The sequence below is a fragment of the Sarcophilus harrisii genome, chromosome 6, assembly GCF_902635505.1.
Source record: "Sarcophilus harrisii chromosome 6, mSarHar1.11, whole genome shotgun sequence".
NCBI classification, from domain to species: domain Eukaryota; kingdom Metazoa; phylum Chordata; class Mammalia; order Dasyuromorphia; family Dasyuridae; genus Sarcophilus; species Sarcophilus harrisii.
The window spans coordinates 206,500,281-206,513,076 of NC_045431.1; the positions used below are offsets into that span (position 1 = coordinate 206,500,281).

The 12,796-nt window shown below is 34.4% G+C and overlaps 1 protein-coding gene across 1 annotated transcript; it reads right to left on the reverse strand.

The window, feature by feature from the left end:
* Window positions 1-1,929: 1,929 nt before the first annotated feature.
* Window positions 1,930-12,455, reverse strand: LOC116419941. The gene is made up of 12 exons (XM_031942678.1): window positions 12,365-12,455; window positions 11,719-11,801; window positions 10,903-11,152; window positions 9,994-10,132; window positions 9,450-9,586; window positions 8,464-8,521; window positions 7,961-8,257; window positions 7,075-7,295; window positions 5,566-5,689; window positions 4,436-4,644; window positions 3,876-3,950; window positions 1,930-2,238 (listed from the first exon to the last, which is right to left on the reverse strand). The coding sequence occupies exons 3-11, from the start codon at window positions 10,930-10,932 to the stop codon at window positions 3,885-3,887; spliced, it is 1,281 nt and encodes a 426-aa protein (XP_031798538.1). The 5' UTR covers window positions 10,933-11,152; window positions 11,719-11,801; window positions 12,365-12,455; the 3' UTR covers window positions 1,930-2,238; window positions 3,876-3,884.
* Window positions 12,456-12,796: the final 341 nt, after the last annotated feature.

Below are 12,796 nucleotides of genomic sequence, written 5' to 3' on the forward strand. Positions count from 1 at the left end.
AATGAATGAGAAGTGGAATAGGCAGTACAAACATGAGCTGTTTTCTCATTGTCTATTCTAATATCTTCAATTTCCACTTTTTTCTCTTGGTGCTAACGTTAACATTTCTAGAAAAATATTGAATAACAGTGGTGATAAAGAATGTCCTTGCTTCATACATGATCTTATTGGGAGCTTATCCCCACTTCAAATAATATTTGTTAGTGGTTTAAGATACATGTTACTTATCATTTTATGGAAAGCTCCTTTTATTCCTATGCTTTCTAGTGTTTTAATAGGAATGATTGTTTTATTATGTGAAAGTCTCATCCTGCATTTAGCAGCAGATATGACCAGCACATGATCTTCCAAGTGGTGGTAGTTAAAGTTAGCATTTTATAGGACCAGTAGTGAAAATTTTTTCCTGCTCATGTGAGGGCCAAAAATGTGCTGTCAGTCTTCCAGTACCCACAGCACATTCCCACCAATGCTTGAAAACGGCTGCTGTCCTTGGTCCTAAACTCCATTTCCCCAGTCCCTAGATGTTTTCTTTTCTGGAATGTACATTAGTAAGACTAAAATGAATCTCTTTTTCCATACCATGTTCCCAAAGAATTTCTTCCCCTTATTCTTATCTAGCCTCACATTTCACCCCCTTTTCCATATCATTTTATTATTGATTCATTGATTCTCTTTCTTTTCTTGAGGAAGGTACCCATTTCCCTTCTTTTCCCTTCTGTCAATCAGATGGAACCTGTCTCTAACTGTACATGGGGGAGCTAATCAGAAAAGGCTAAAGGCAGATGAGTGAGGAATCAAACTGAAATTTAATTTTAGAAAGGAAAATGGCTTGCAAACAAAATCGTACTTTGATTTTTAATATGGAAAAAATTCCACTTAAGATAGCATTAAAGATGTATTTGAACCCTACAAAAATAGTGGACCTGTTCTGAAGGAATTGGGCTTCCAAAGCAGGTGACCTTAAAACAAAGGACAATAGATTTTAATTAGGGGAAATCACAAAGTAGGTGCTTAATAAATGTTTATTTATTGATTGATCAGTGATCTGATCATCATAGGAATATGCAGGTGGGGTTCAGTAATGATCTTCTGAGAGACTACCTTTAGATTTCATACACCTTGGTCTCTATACTATTAATATACCATTAGACAGTAGGCAGTGATAACTTAATTTTCATAGTTGTTCTACTAGAGAACATTGCAATGGACAAGATTTTTTTTTACCAGAGATGGAAAACAATAGTCTCTTTCTAGATCAGACTTCATAGGTAAGGGAGCTATCCAAGGACAGTTGAATGTCTGGTCCCCTTTTCTGACATTCTAAGGAGAGGTAAACTATCAATAGAAAGTGACTGTAGGGTGAGGTGAGGTGAAGACAAATAACATTCCAGGTGTCATGTACAGCCAGGTCAAATACATAACTTCTGGAGTCAGAATTTCCTGTGTGAAGAAGATGAGGGCAACCCGTGTAGCTGTACTGGGGTATCGTGGAAAGCAGTAAATTTTAACAAGAGTAAAAAGATGAGAAGTTAAATGACAGAGAACTTATAGTGTCAAAGAGATGATTTTGTCTTTGATCCAGGAAGTGATAGAATCTCATTGGTGTTTGTTTAGCACAAGCATAGTTTGATCATATATGTGTCTATATGTACATATAAATATGTTTATATAGATTAAGATATAATGTACCTGTGTATGTATATGGAGAGAGGAGGAAATATACATTTTCATCACTGAATTTTCCTTTGCATGCTTTCTGGAATAGTTTAACCGATTCACACTCTTATCAATAAGAATATTAAAGTATCTGTATTATAATACCTACAATTCTCAGCACACTAAGGTATCTTTGTAAAACATGGTAATGTACTAGCAAATAAAGAAATTATAATCAAATGTTAAAAGGTTGAAATAAATGAGTCATTAATATATAACTTGTCATGCTATTTAATATTTCATAGCTATTAAACAATTTGTACCTTTTTAATTGAATATCAGCTATTTACAAGTTGATGATCCTATTGACAAAATATATTCACCCCAGCCCCGGATAAAGAAATTGGTCTTGTGAAGCACAGAAGCCACTTCCTTGCATTGACTGATAATACTGGGAGGGTAAGTTTACAGAAGAATGAGTATCCATCTTGCATTATGATGGTCATAGAATGAAGAAATAGCAGTAACCATGGGATTCTGGGAACTTGGATATGAGAAAACAGCTCCTGTACATCTGACATCCTATATAAGAAAAAGAAAAAAAATACTTTTTTTAGTGATGGGTTTCTAAAGACATGACATTGTCAACCTAATTTACAATTCTTTGCACTTTAGAGGGAATAAAATCTGTTGTATAGAAACGTACATGTAGGGCCATCAAGAAAGTTAAGGAAAAACTTTCAAAGTCTCTTTGGAGAAGTTCTGGAATTATCCACAAAGTGACAAACAAAGCAGGGAAAGCTCAGGAGTTTTTTCTTCTTTTAATTCAACGTCATTTATTGGAAAAGTCTGACAATTAGTAGAGAACTAATTGTCTCTTAGACAAAAGAGTTCAGTAAGAGAACAGTTTACTCAAGGGAGTGTAAGGACACATCACTCAATATTTAGTTATTCCCATCTTTCTGAATCAGAGACTTCCTCTTCTACTTCCCAGCAATAATGGGTCAAGGACAAGGTCATTTGTAGATACAGAGATATGCAAGTTGAAGAGAATCATTCTATTTAGAAATCACTATCAATCATATGCTTCTGTTTCCTTTTCCCATAAACTTCCCTGGTATGCTAAGCACTGAACTTGGTGTGTTAAGGCCTAGATGCCTCCTTGAATCAACAAAAGACGTTTTTCCTAGGAGTGACAGGAAGTATGTTCTTTGGACATGAGAAATTTTGGGGGGAAATCTCAAGGTCCCATAGGAAACCAGGGCACTCTTTTAGAATGTAATAAATTAACTTCCTGACAGCAGAGAGATGATATTCCTTCTAAACTTCTGAAGCCAAATTGATTTGAGGGATCTATATAGGTCTCCTTTCCTAACTTCCAAAAGAAACGAGTAACTTTATAATCTTCCCAGAACAGAAGGATTTTGGTGTTTTTGTCTTTTCATTAGCCTCCTGCCACTATTCATGAGATAGCTCATGGAGGCTTCTGTCTGCATCAGGACATAATGGGAAATTCTTTGCAAAGTCAAAGTTTTACAATGTTCTAAGCAGAAAAGGCTACATCATACCTGGGGAGAATATTTTGAGGACTCTAGAAAAATGATTTTCAGGAGCTTCCAGCTATCCCTTTACATGTATTTTCTAGGCTTGAACTGACTTTCCACTGACTCCAGAAACTCTGGAAGAAGTCTTTATCACAGACTATTTTTTATATTCCTTTGAGTGAATATTCATTTCTAAAAAGTTAAAGTCTGGCTGAATAATTGATAATAAACCAGAGATAAGCATATTGGTGGGGATTTGCAGGCTAAATAACATATTAAAATAATCATCATCTCCACGAGTTCAACACTAGTGCCTGACAGCACAAAGCAGTCTTGATTAAAACTACCAAGAAGCCATTCAAAGAGCAAAGTAAAACTAAAGCCTACATATGTGACACAGTTATTAATCTTCCAAGTTGAAGTTCTTAAACCATTGCTTTCATTCTGATATAATTCATGATATTAAAAATATTTTCAAATACTATTACTTTACTTATATTTATTACAAATAACTAGTATGAGTCAAAAAAGTGATGTGAACATAGATAGCTATTTGTGAATCTGTGATCAGTTTAATTTTAAAAACCTTACTCAGTCTCTTTGCTTTAAAATTCTTTTAATTAGCTTTTTAAAATACTAAATGTTTATTAGATTGAACTCGTAAAACTTACTTACTTCCACATTTCATGTGCTGTTTGATGTACCCATCTTCTTCTTCTTTGCTCTCTGGTTACCAAACCAGAATTTGATCTGCAGGAAACATGAAAGTTGTAAAATTTTGTCTTATATGCAGTTTTTAATAATTCTACTTGAGTATATTCTCTTTGAAAAACATGAACATCTGTCCTCAAGTTAGTCAGAAGGAAAGAATAGGCTTTTAGCAGTTTGGACGGATGTACATCTAATCAGGGATAATTCATTTATAGGCAAACAATCGTTTTAATGATTGCATACCCCAAAGCAGACATTTTAAAGGGGAAGAAATTGAGGTTCAGAATGCTAAATGGTCTCAAGATTCCATGGTCAATTAATGTCTGAGCTAGGATTTGTGTCTAGGTCTTCTGATTGCAAACTCTTTTCTTTTTGTTACTCATTTTAGGATCTTATTTCCCAAAGTGTTGATAACTTCATGAAATTTCAAATCACTCATTTACTAGTTATGTGACCCTGTGCACATGATTGCCTCAAAAAAAAAATAATAGTCATAAGCATTTTTCTCAGGAGATGAAACATACCCGCTGGGGTGAGACAGCCAGTGTGTTGGAAAGAAACTTGACTTCATTAGGTCTTATATATTCATTTCTCTGAAAGTATTCACTGAGAATCTGTAACTGATATTCTGAAAATTTGTATCGTATTTTGTTTTCTTGTCTAGAAGCTGGTTCTATGTTCTCTGCATCCTCATTTTTGAATCTGGTCAAAGGTGGAGTTTGGAGCAAGAAATCTGAAAAGCAACAGAAATAACAAAAAAGAGGTTTTTTTTTTTTTTTTTTTTTTAAATGAGCTAAATGAAATTAGACCAAGCCTCTTAAAATTACTAAAAATGAAGATGATGTCATCCCATGATGGCCATGGTGGGTCAGAAAGACTGCATGTTTTTTAAGAGAAAGAAAACACAGAAACCTACAGTCTCCACATGAGACCTGAGCAAATTCTAGCTGTGCCCGAGGATCCATCCCACAAAAATATAATCAGACCCCTCAGGCCCACATGTCTCCTCTGACATTATAGCTGATTAAGCAGCCTTTGCTCATTTTCTACTCCATTGCCATCTTGTGGCATAAAAGCAAACCTTGATTTCTTGTTGATTATACAAAAGTTATAGCAGATTCTTCTAGGAAGAAAGGTTTGCATTTGGGGTTATATATAATGTCAGAAGTTCAGCATTATCCATTTGGGGAGGATGATCATCAGATTGTCTAGAAGGAGATGATTTATCAGGTATAATCATTCATAAATACAATGTCCTCCTATAGAGGGAATGTATTCTGGGGATGATGAGGGAGTAGGACATATTAATGAAGAAAAGTACTCTGACCCCAGATTCAGAAGGATCTGAGTTCAAATTTGAATTCAGCTAGTGTGTCCAGCTAGTGAATCCCACAGCTAGTGAGTGTTAAAATACTCACTTTACTATTATTTTATTATTATTTATATTTAATATTTATTATTAACATATTATTATTATTAAAATACTCTATTTTAACACTCACTAGCTGTGTGACCTGGGCAAGTCACAGCTTGTCCTCAATTGTCTCACCAAAAAATAAAAAAAATTCTGATTCATAAGTGTAAGAAATCCCATTCTTGTGTAGGAAAAAAAAATCCTTGGAAAATTTTTATGTATTATTTATCCCTTTCTTACCCATCTTCTCAGGATTCTCAGATTTAAGAATCACATCTCTCTTCTTATCATTTGATAAGTCCAGTAAGATTCCTTTCTGTAGAGAGGAGTTGTTCATGCTGGTGGTTGGAATTTCATCAGTTGCCTATGGGGATAAAATGGCCTAAGGTTATTCAAGTCCCTGACTTTGGTGTCACAGACAGATTTTAAATTATTTTTTATCTGTTGTGATTTATAGATTAGTTTCCAACTCTCACTTTGCACCACTACAAAGAAGATTAAGTCTTACTTCTCTATACTCCTGAGTACTCAGAAAATCAAACCATCATCCACTAAGAACTAAAAACTATTTTAGTGAATTTTTTTCAAAGATAAAGCTAGTCCAATGCAGATTAAAATTCCCTGCTGTTTACTCTTCATTAATATAATCTATATTTATGTCTATTTGTATGCATGTACATGTGTGTGTTTGTGTGTCTGTATTGTGTATCACACATACATGTGTGTGATTTTCCCAATAGAATCATGGCTCTCAAGACCAAGGACTGTTTGTTAATTTTCATCATTAGCTGCAGCATGTTGCAGAGTGTTTTGAGTAATGATGTTTGGCCAAGATCCATATAAATATATCTTCCAAAGATAGAACATCAAATATTAATGCAGATAATCACCCACTTGGGTACTTAGATAGGAAGGTGACTGAGTCAGTGAGATTTACTAGTCCAAGTTCAAATAAAGATAATATTGACCAGAGATAGACTTAATGATTGACCAGTTCTCTATATGCTATACCATGCTGACTTTTTACTTTGTAAGCAGATAATACACTGCTGGCCTATATTTGGTAATGTTAAATACTTATTGGATTAAATTTTAAGAATTGACTTGCATATCTGATGGTTTTTTTTAATGAGTCTGCACATTTATTCCATTTGGATCTTTGATTTTGAAACCAGCATTGGATCTGCAGGAAATTCAAAAGCTTATGATATAATAATGTTTTTGCAATTTAATTATAAGTACCTCAATTGTCTTCTAGAAAACATTTGCATTTATTGTGGAAATAGTCAATGTTTATAATAAGAGTCCTATTGTGAAGGAAATAATTATCTTTTAAAAATGTAGACAGCCTGAGTGGTGCTAAAACTTCAAAGACTGGGAAATTTTTAAATATAATCTAACAAAGATAAATCTTAAAGAAGGAACTTAGGTTCAAGATGAGCAAGTTTTCAAGAATTTTTCAGCATTAAGTAAAAGTATTTCAGTTTAAACTTTCTATAGCCTAACCCAGGACTCTTTCTGCTATCTGAACCAAGGTCTGAACCAAGTTCTGTTGTCACAATTGCTAAGAGCTTAAGTTTGGCAACCTTTTCTTGACCTTAAGTTAAGATATTTTGAGGGGAAAACAACATGAATTTTAGAAAGGCAACACCAGAAATGTCATCAACAATTCAAGAAGCACCAAGACTAAAAATAAGAGAGGAATAAAGATTTCACCCTGCACATTTCTACTCAAGAGATAAGACATACCTGCTGTGGAGTCAAGTTCAATGTCTTAGAAAAAGCCTTGACTTTATTAGGTGAGTTATACTCATTTTTATAAAAGGGCTCCTTGAGAATTTTAAACTGATGCCCTAAGAACTTTTGTACTTTCATTCCTTTTTGATCACCAGATGCCTTTGTGTTTTCTTCCTTTTGTTCTTTATTTTTATTTGTTGGTCTGTTCAGATCAGGAGAGTCAGGTAAGAAATCTGCGGGGAAACCAAGAAAAGGACAAATAAAATTCAGAATAAATGAACTAAGGAAAATTAGAATTATCTTTTTAAGATTACTGAGTGGAATATTGTGTCACCCAATAAGGATCAAGCTCAGTTAGGCTGGCCATATGTATTGTAAGAGACAGAAAGCACTGAAGCCCTACTCTCTAACTGTGACCCATGGAACATCCAACAATGCTTAAAGGAGGAGCCACAGGTGACATCTCCTCTGACACAATGGATGCCTGGCCACCAGAAACTACCACCAATCTCCTACTGCATTGCCATCTTGTGACACAGAGGTCATCCTAGTTTCTTGAGAGCTGTGTTGGCAGCATTCCAATTTCCCCACATACTTCTAGCTGAAAAGGTTTCCAGGGAGGAGTATGGAAAGCTAACTACTAGGTTTCACATAATGTCATGATTTTCCCAGTACATCTACTCTCTAATCAATATACTGAATTGCAAGGGTTCTGAAATTTAGTGAGGAGGAGTAATCCACACCAGTGAAATTACTGATTCTAGAAATATTATAGTCAATTGCCTGGAATTTAAAGTAATCTATTCTAGCTCTCATGCATGTGAAAACAATGAGCCTTTTCTGGAAATAAATAAACAGTGCTTTATATATTACTATGTACTATATACTCCTTACTTACCAGACTCAATGATATCTAGTACGAATTCTCCCCTCATCAGGGCATCAAATTTGTCAGTTGGGCCTAGATTCTCGAAGATTCTTTCCAATGAAGAAGCGTTGGAAATAGGGATTGTGTCCGGGATCAGGGTTCCATAACTTTCAAATGTATTTGGGGGCTGGTGGTTAATGTTAAATGCTTCCTGATTTTCTTGGTCTTCAAATTGGCTGTAATTCTGTTGTATGTGTTTGCTCATTCCACCAGTAATTTTGTCACTCTCGTTTTCTGAAATGTTTTTGTTTTGAATATTTGAAAAAACTGGATGTGAACAAAAAAGAGAAATGGTTAGAATTAAATACATTTGGAATTATAATTCTTACCTAATACCATTTTGTATTTTCTGCTCCACAGGAAAGAAATAAGGAGAGAAGAAAAATATTTAGTGAAAAAAGGAGAGGCATGGAAAGGAAGAAATGCAAGTGAAACATGAATGGTTATTGTTGGAGCAAAGTAAAAAGTCTTACCGGGATTTTTGGAAATATTCACATCAGAATCTAGGTGTTCACTCATCCTTGACCGTTTCTGCAATATATGAGAGACATGCAATATCCAATGGTTACATTATTAGTCATTACTCTGCTTTCCTACCCCATGATGCCAATAATTATTCTTTTATTTCAGGGATTTGCTATATTTTGTCTTCAGTGATCTCTCCTTTTTATACAAAGTCATGGAAAACTATGCATCTGCTAGTCAAACTTTTGGAATGTCATAAGCAGTCACCATTTTGAAATATGAAAAATGAAGGGTTTTTAAAGAATTGAGAGGAGAGGTTAAAAACTCATTCTTGAAACTCTATTATTAAATTTTTGCATGTTAATTCAAATAGTTTTCTTTCTTCCTAAAATTCCAGTACCTGGCCCTGAAAAATTCTCAAACTATAATGGCAGGGGGTGGATAGATAATACAGGAAATAGACCACTGGCTCAAGAGTCAGGAGGACCTGAGTTCAAATCTGATCCTAGATACTATTTGTGTGATCCTGCAAAATTTACTTAACACTAATTGCCTCAAAAAAACAAGCAAAGAGGACACCTCCCAAATACCCCCAACTCATTATGACAGATCTGTGAATATTAGCCTATCTTCAATGAAGATCTTTAGAAAACCACTTGAAAAAATATCTCAAAACAAATACCACATTTGGGTCCATTTTCCCCCTTAAAAGTCTTTCCCATTCCATATAACCTGAAGTTCCTGCCACAAGACAATACATATAATAAATGTGAGCATCTGTCCTTGAATCTTGAAATCCCAAGATTTAATGTTCCTTGTGCTCTGGTTTGATGCAGATTCATGCATGGCTTATGATTTTTGCTTTTCTGCTTCTAAATACCTGTGTATAGTTTAAAACTAGAGTTTACTAGGCACATGATTGGTCTGATTAAGTTAAGTATTTGTTAAACAGTATGGTCCCAAATTGCAATGGAAGATGAGAGTCCTAATTTACCTTGCTCTTTGGTTCTTTATTCCTTCTTTCCAATTCTGATTCTGATTCTGTTTCTCTTATCTGATCTTCATGAACTTTATTAACAAAAGTCATTGAGAATTGGAGAGGGTCTCTTGAGAGCAGGGGACAAGATGGTTCTAAAGGGGAAGAGAGTTAATATTAGGACTTTTATTCAATTAACTCGTTTAACTCAATTAATTCATAGTTTCTTACCTAAATGCTCAGCTCAACAAATGTTATCAGATCACAGAAACAAACAAACAAAAAACAGTAAAAAAAACAGACAGACCTTAAAGAAATGAGAAAACACAAGAGAAAAGGAATACATTATCTAACTAAAGTACAAAAAACTGGAGAAATTTCAAGAAATTTCAAAAATACTCAAGCAGAAAAGAAGAGAAGGACAGCATGCCAGGATGGTGTCTCTTTTTGAAATAACTTTTCTATTAGTGAGGATGGTAAAGAAAATGGGCATGTGAGTGGAAGGAAAAGAAGGAAAGGTGAAAATGTAGCTGGGGAGTGCCAGAAATACGGGGAGCCTTACTTGCTAGAGTTGGCTGGAGTCTTCCTGCTCTACATGGGTTTTCAGTCAAGTTTTGCCCAGGGTTTTCAGAGTTTTTTGTTTTCTCTTCTTCTGAGTTAAGTACTTCTGGGAAGCATGTATTGATTTTTCCATTAGTTTTCTGTTCACCATTTATAGCAGTTGGTGAGAATGGTAGTAGGAACGTTTAATTTTTTGGGAGAAAGAAAATAGACTAGTTAGTGCCATCTTCTGTTTTTGGGACAGACCATCCTACAAAAGAACTCAGAGCTGTAATGATGGATATCACAAATGTTAAGTGTTCATAATTTCTAATGCAGCATCAAGAAAAAAGGTTTTGAAAAAAAGAGTAAATCTTCAGGGTGGTGATGAGGAAAATAAGAAGCTTAGACAGATAAGAAGCCATATGCTACCTGATTACCATATATCATCCTTTCTCATAGCATTAGACTCAGAATATTGGAATGAGTGAATATTAATTTAGAAGCTCATGGAAAAAATACATACAAACATACAAACACATATGAGTGTGTCAGTATGATTTCTATGTGTTATTTAAAATGTTCACTTTGAGAAGTCACTCTTTTTTATTTGGATTATCTTTTCCATGGCCACAACCATGTAGGAATCTCCTTTGCTGAATTGCTTTTGCTTCAGAAGGCAGGACAGAATGATGGCAATTTTAGAATCATATCCTATTTTTTTTTAAGTATTCTATCCCTTGGGCAAGCATATTTTTTTAAAAATTGTTTTTTTTCTAGACTCTAATTCTAAATGACTAAGTTTCAAAAGAACATGAATATCATGTAGTGAAAATTGTAATTTTGGCATAGAACAATGCAGAAGAAATCTCTTCTTTTTCCTAACAGAAAAGAAGATCACTTCAACTAAAATAAAATGAACCATGCTTACTTGCCACCTGATTCTGATTCTCTTCTTCATTTTCCTCAAGATATTCCATTAAGTCAGAATCTATAATGTCTAATAAAATTGGGGGTTGGTTATTAGTTGGAAGTGCTCCCCCAGTTTCTTTCCAATTTCTTGGTTGTCACATTAGCTGAACTTCTATTCCACAAATTTTCTTCTTTCACTAGTATCTTTGCCACTATCCTACTTCTCCACGACTTTTCTGAGATGTCTTTTTCTCCAGTGTTGAAAATAACTAGATGTGGATGGAAAAAAAAGAAAATAGTTTGAATTAACGATATTCAAAATTGTTTATACTTCATAATGCATTTTGTTTCCTTCTCCAGAAATCATGATCAAAACAAAAGAGTAAAAAAATATTTCATGAAAAGAAAGTGAACAGAAAGGAAGAAATGCAAATAAAATGTGCATGATCATTAAGTGTGATATGGTATCAAAAGCTTAGTAATCTCATTGAAGATGACCACATCCCAATCTTGAAATTCATTTTCTCTAAGAATATAGAGGAAGATGCAATATCTAACTTTTAAATCGGTTCATAGCAATATGCCCCACTCCATCAATCCTTTGATTATTTTTTCATTTAAGGAGTTTGAGATGTTTTTCTTTTGATCTCTCCCTTTTGAATAAAGAAAAAGGAATCTTCATCATCCATGTAAACTTTTGGAGACAAGACTTTCTGACACCTGCAATTTTCAAACTCAAATCCTTCAAATGAAAGATTTTTTGGGGTAAGAATGGAAGAGGGTTTTAAAAAGTATTCTTCCCAACCTTGACTTTTCCTAAATGTTTTTAACTTACTTTTTTTTCCCAAACACAGGTGAATGTCATATAATCTTTGTGGGGAGATTTTTGAATTCAAATCTGGAATCTTGTGAAAGATTCTGAAAGATAAATAGGAAACCATTTGATCAAATCCTTGAGAAATTATTTAGCAATATCTTCCTCTTCATTCCAACAAATCCTTCATACTTTCTGAGAATGAGTTTCCCTCTATTGCCCTCCCGAAAAGACAAATAACCAGCTAAATTTAAATGCCTCTGCTTCTCTTCCTGTCGTCCTAATACCTAAACTGGGATTCAAATGGATGAGACATTGCCATCTCTTATTTTAAGTCACATTTTTCTTACCAACTCCCTCTCCTCTCAGAGATGGAAACCCCACTTTCCTATTTTGTAAGACCTCTTTTGGGACTGATTATGTAATATTTCCTCACACCTGGTTCCAAAAAAGGATGATGCACCTCAGTTATCCCCAATCTCCCCAAACCAAGACTCAGAAATTTGCAATCAGCTTTTTTGGAATTATCTATTGTTGAAGACATTGCTTTGCTATCCCTGAAGCAGCATTGATAGAAAGAATTCTTTCAGAAAATAGGTGTAAGAATGCAACTTAGTCTTTAACCAAGAACCCCACAAGATTAATAACCAAACCAAATACAACTCACTTCCTGGAAAGAAAAGGGTTCAATCTCTTTTTTAGAAAGAAGTGGTACTGCTGACTCGAAAGATCCAAGAACTGTGCTCTTCTCTGTCTGAGGAAGACGTGGAGTTGAAAATAAAGTTGGTATTTATAGCCCTTTTTATGAAGGTGTTAACAATGAAGTCTGATTAGGGAGTTGAGTTCATACCTCAACTCCAGCCAGGTGATTCAAAATATTAATTTCATCTTCCTCAACCTCTTCAGTTTCATCTCCTCTAATTTCTCTGACCCTCTTTTTTTGTTTAGTGCTTGTGTAATTAAAAGAATCTTGACTCTGGTTCATCTTTCAATATATCAAGATTTACTTTTTCTAGTTTCAATCAAACCATAAGTTTCAGAATGGCTTTTTTATTCCAGCATTCATTCATCCTTCTTTTCTTCATGTTCACATTCTTCC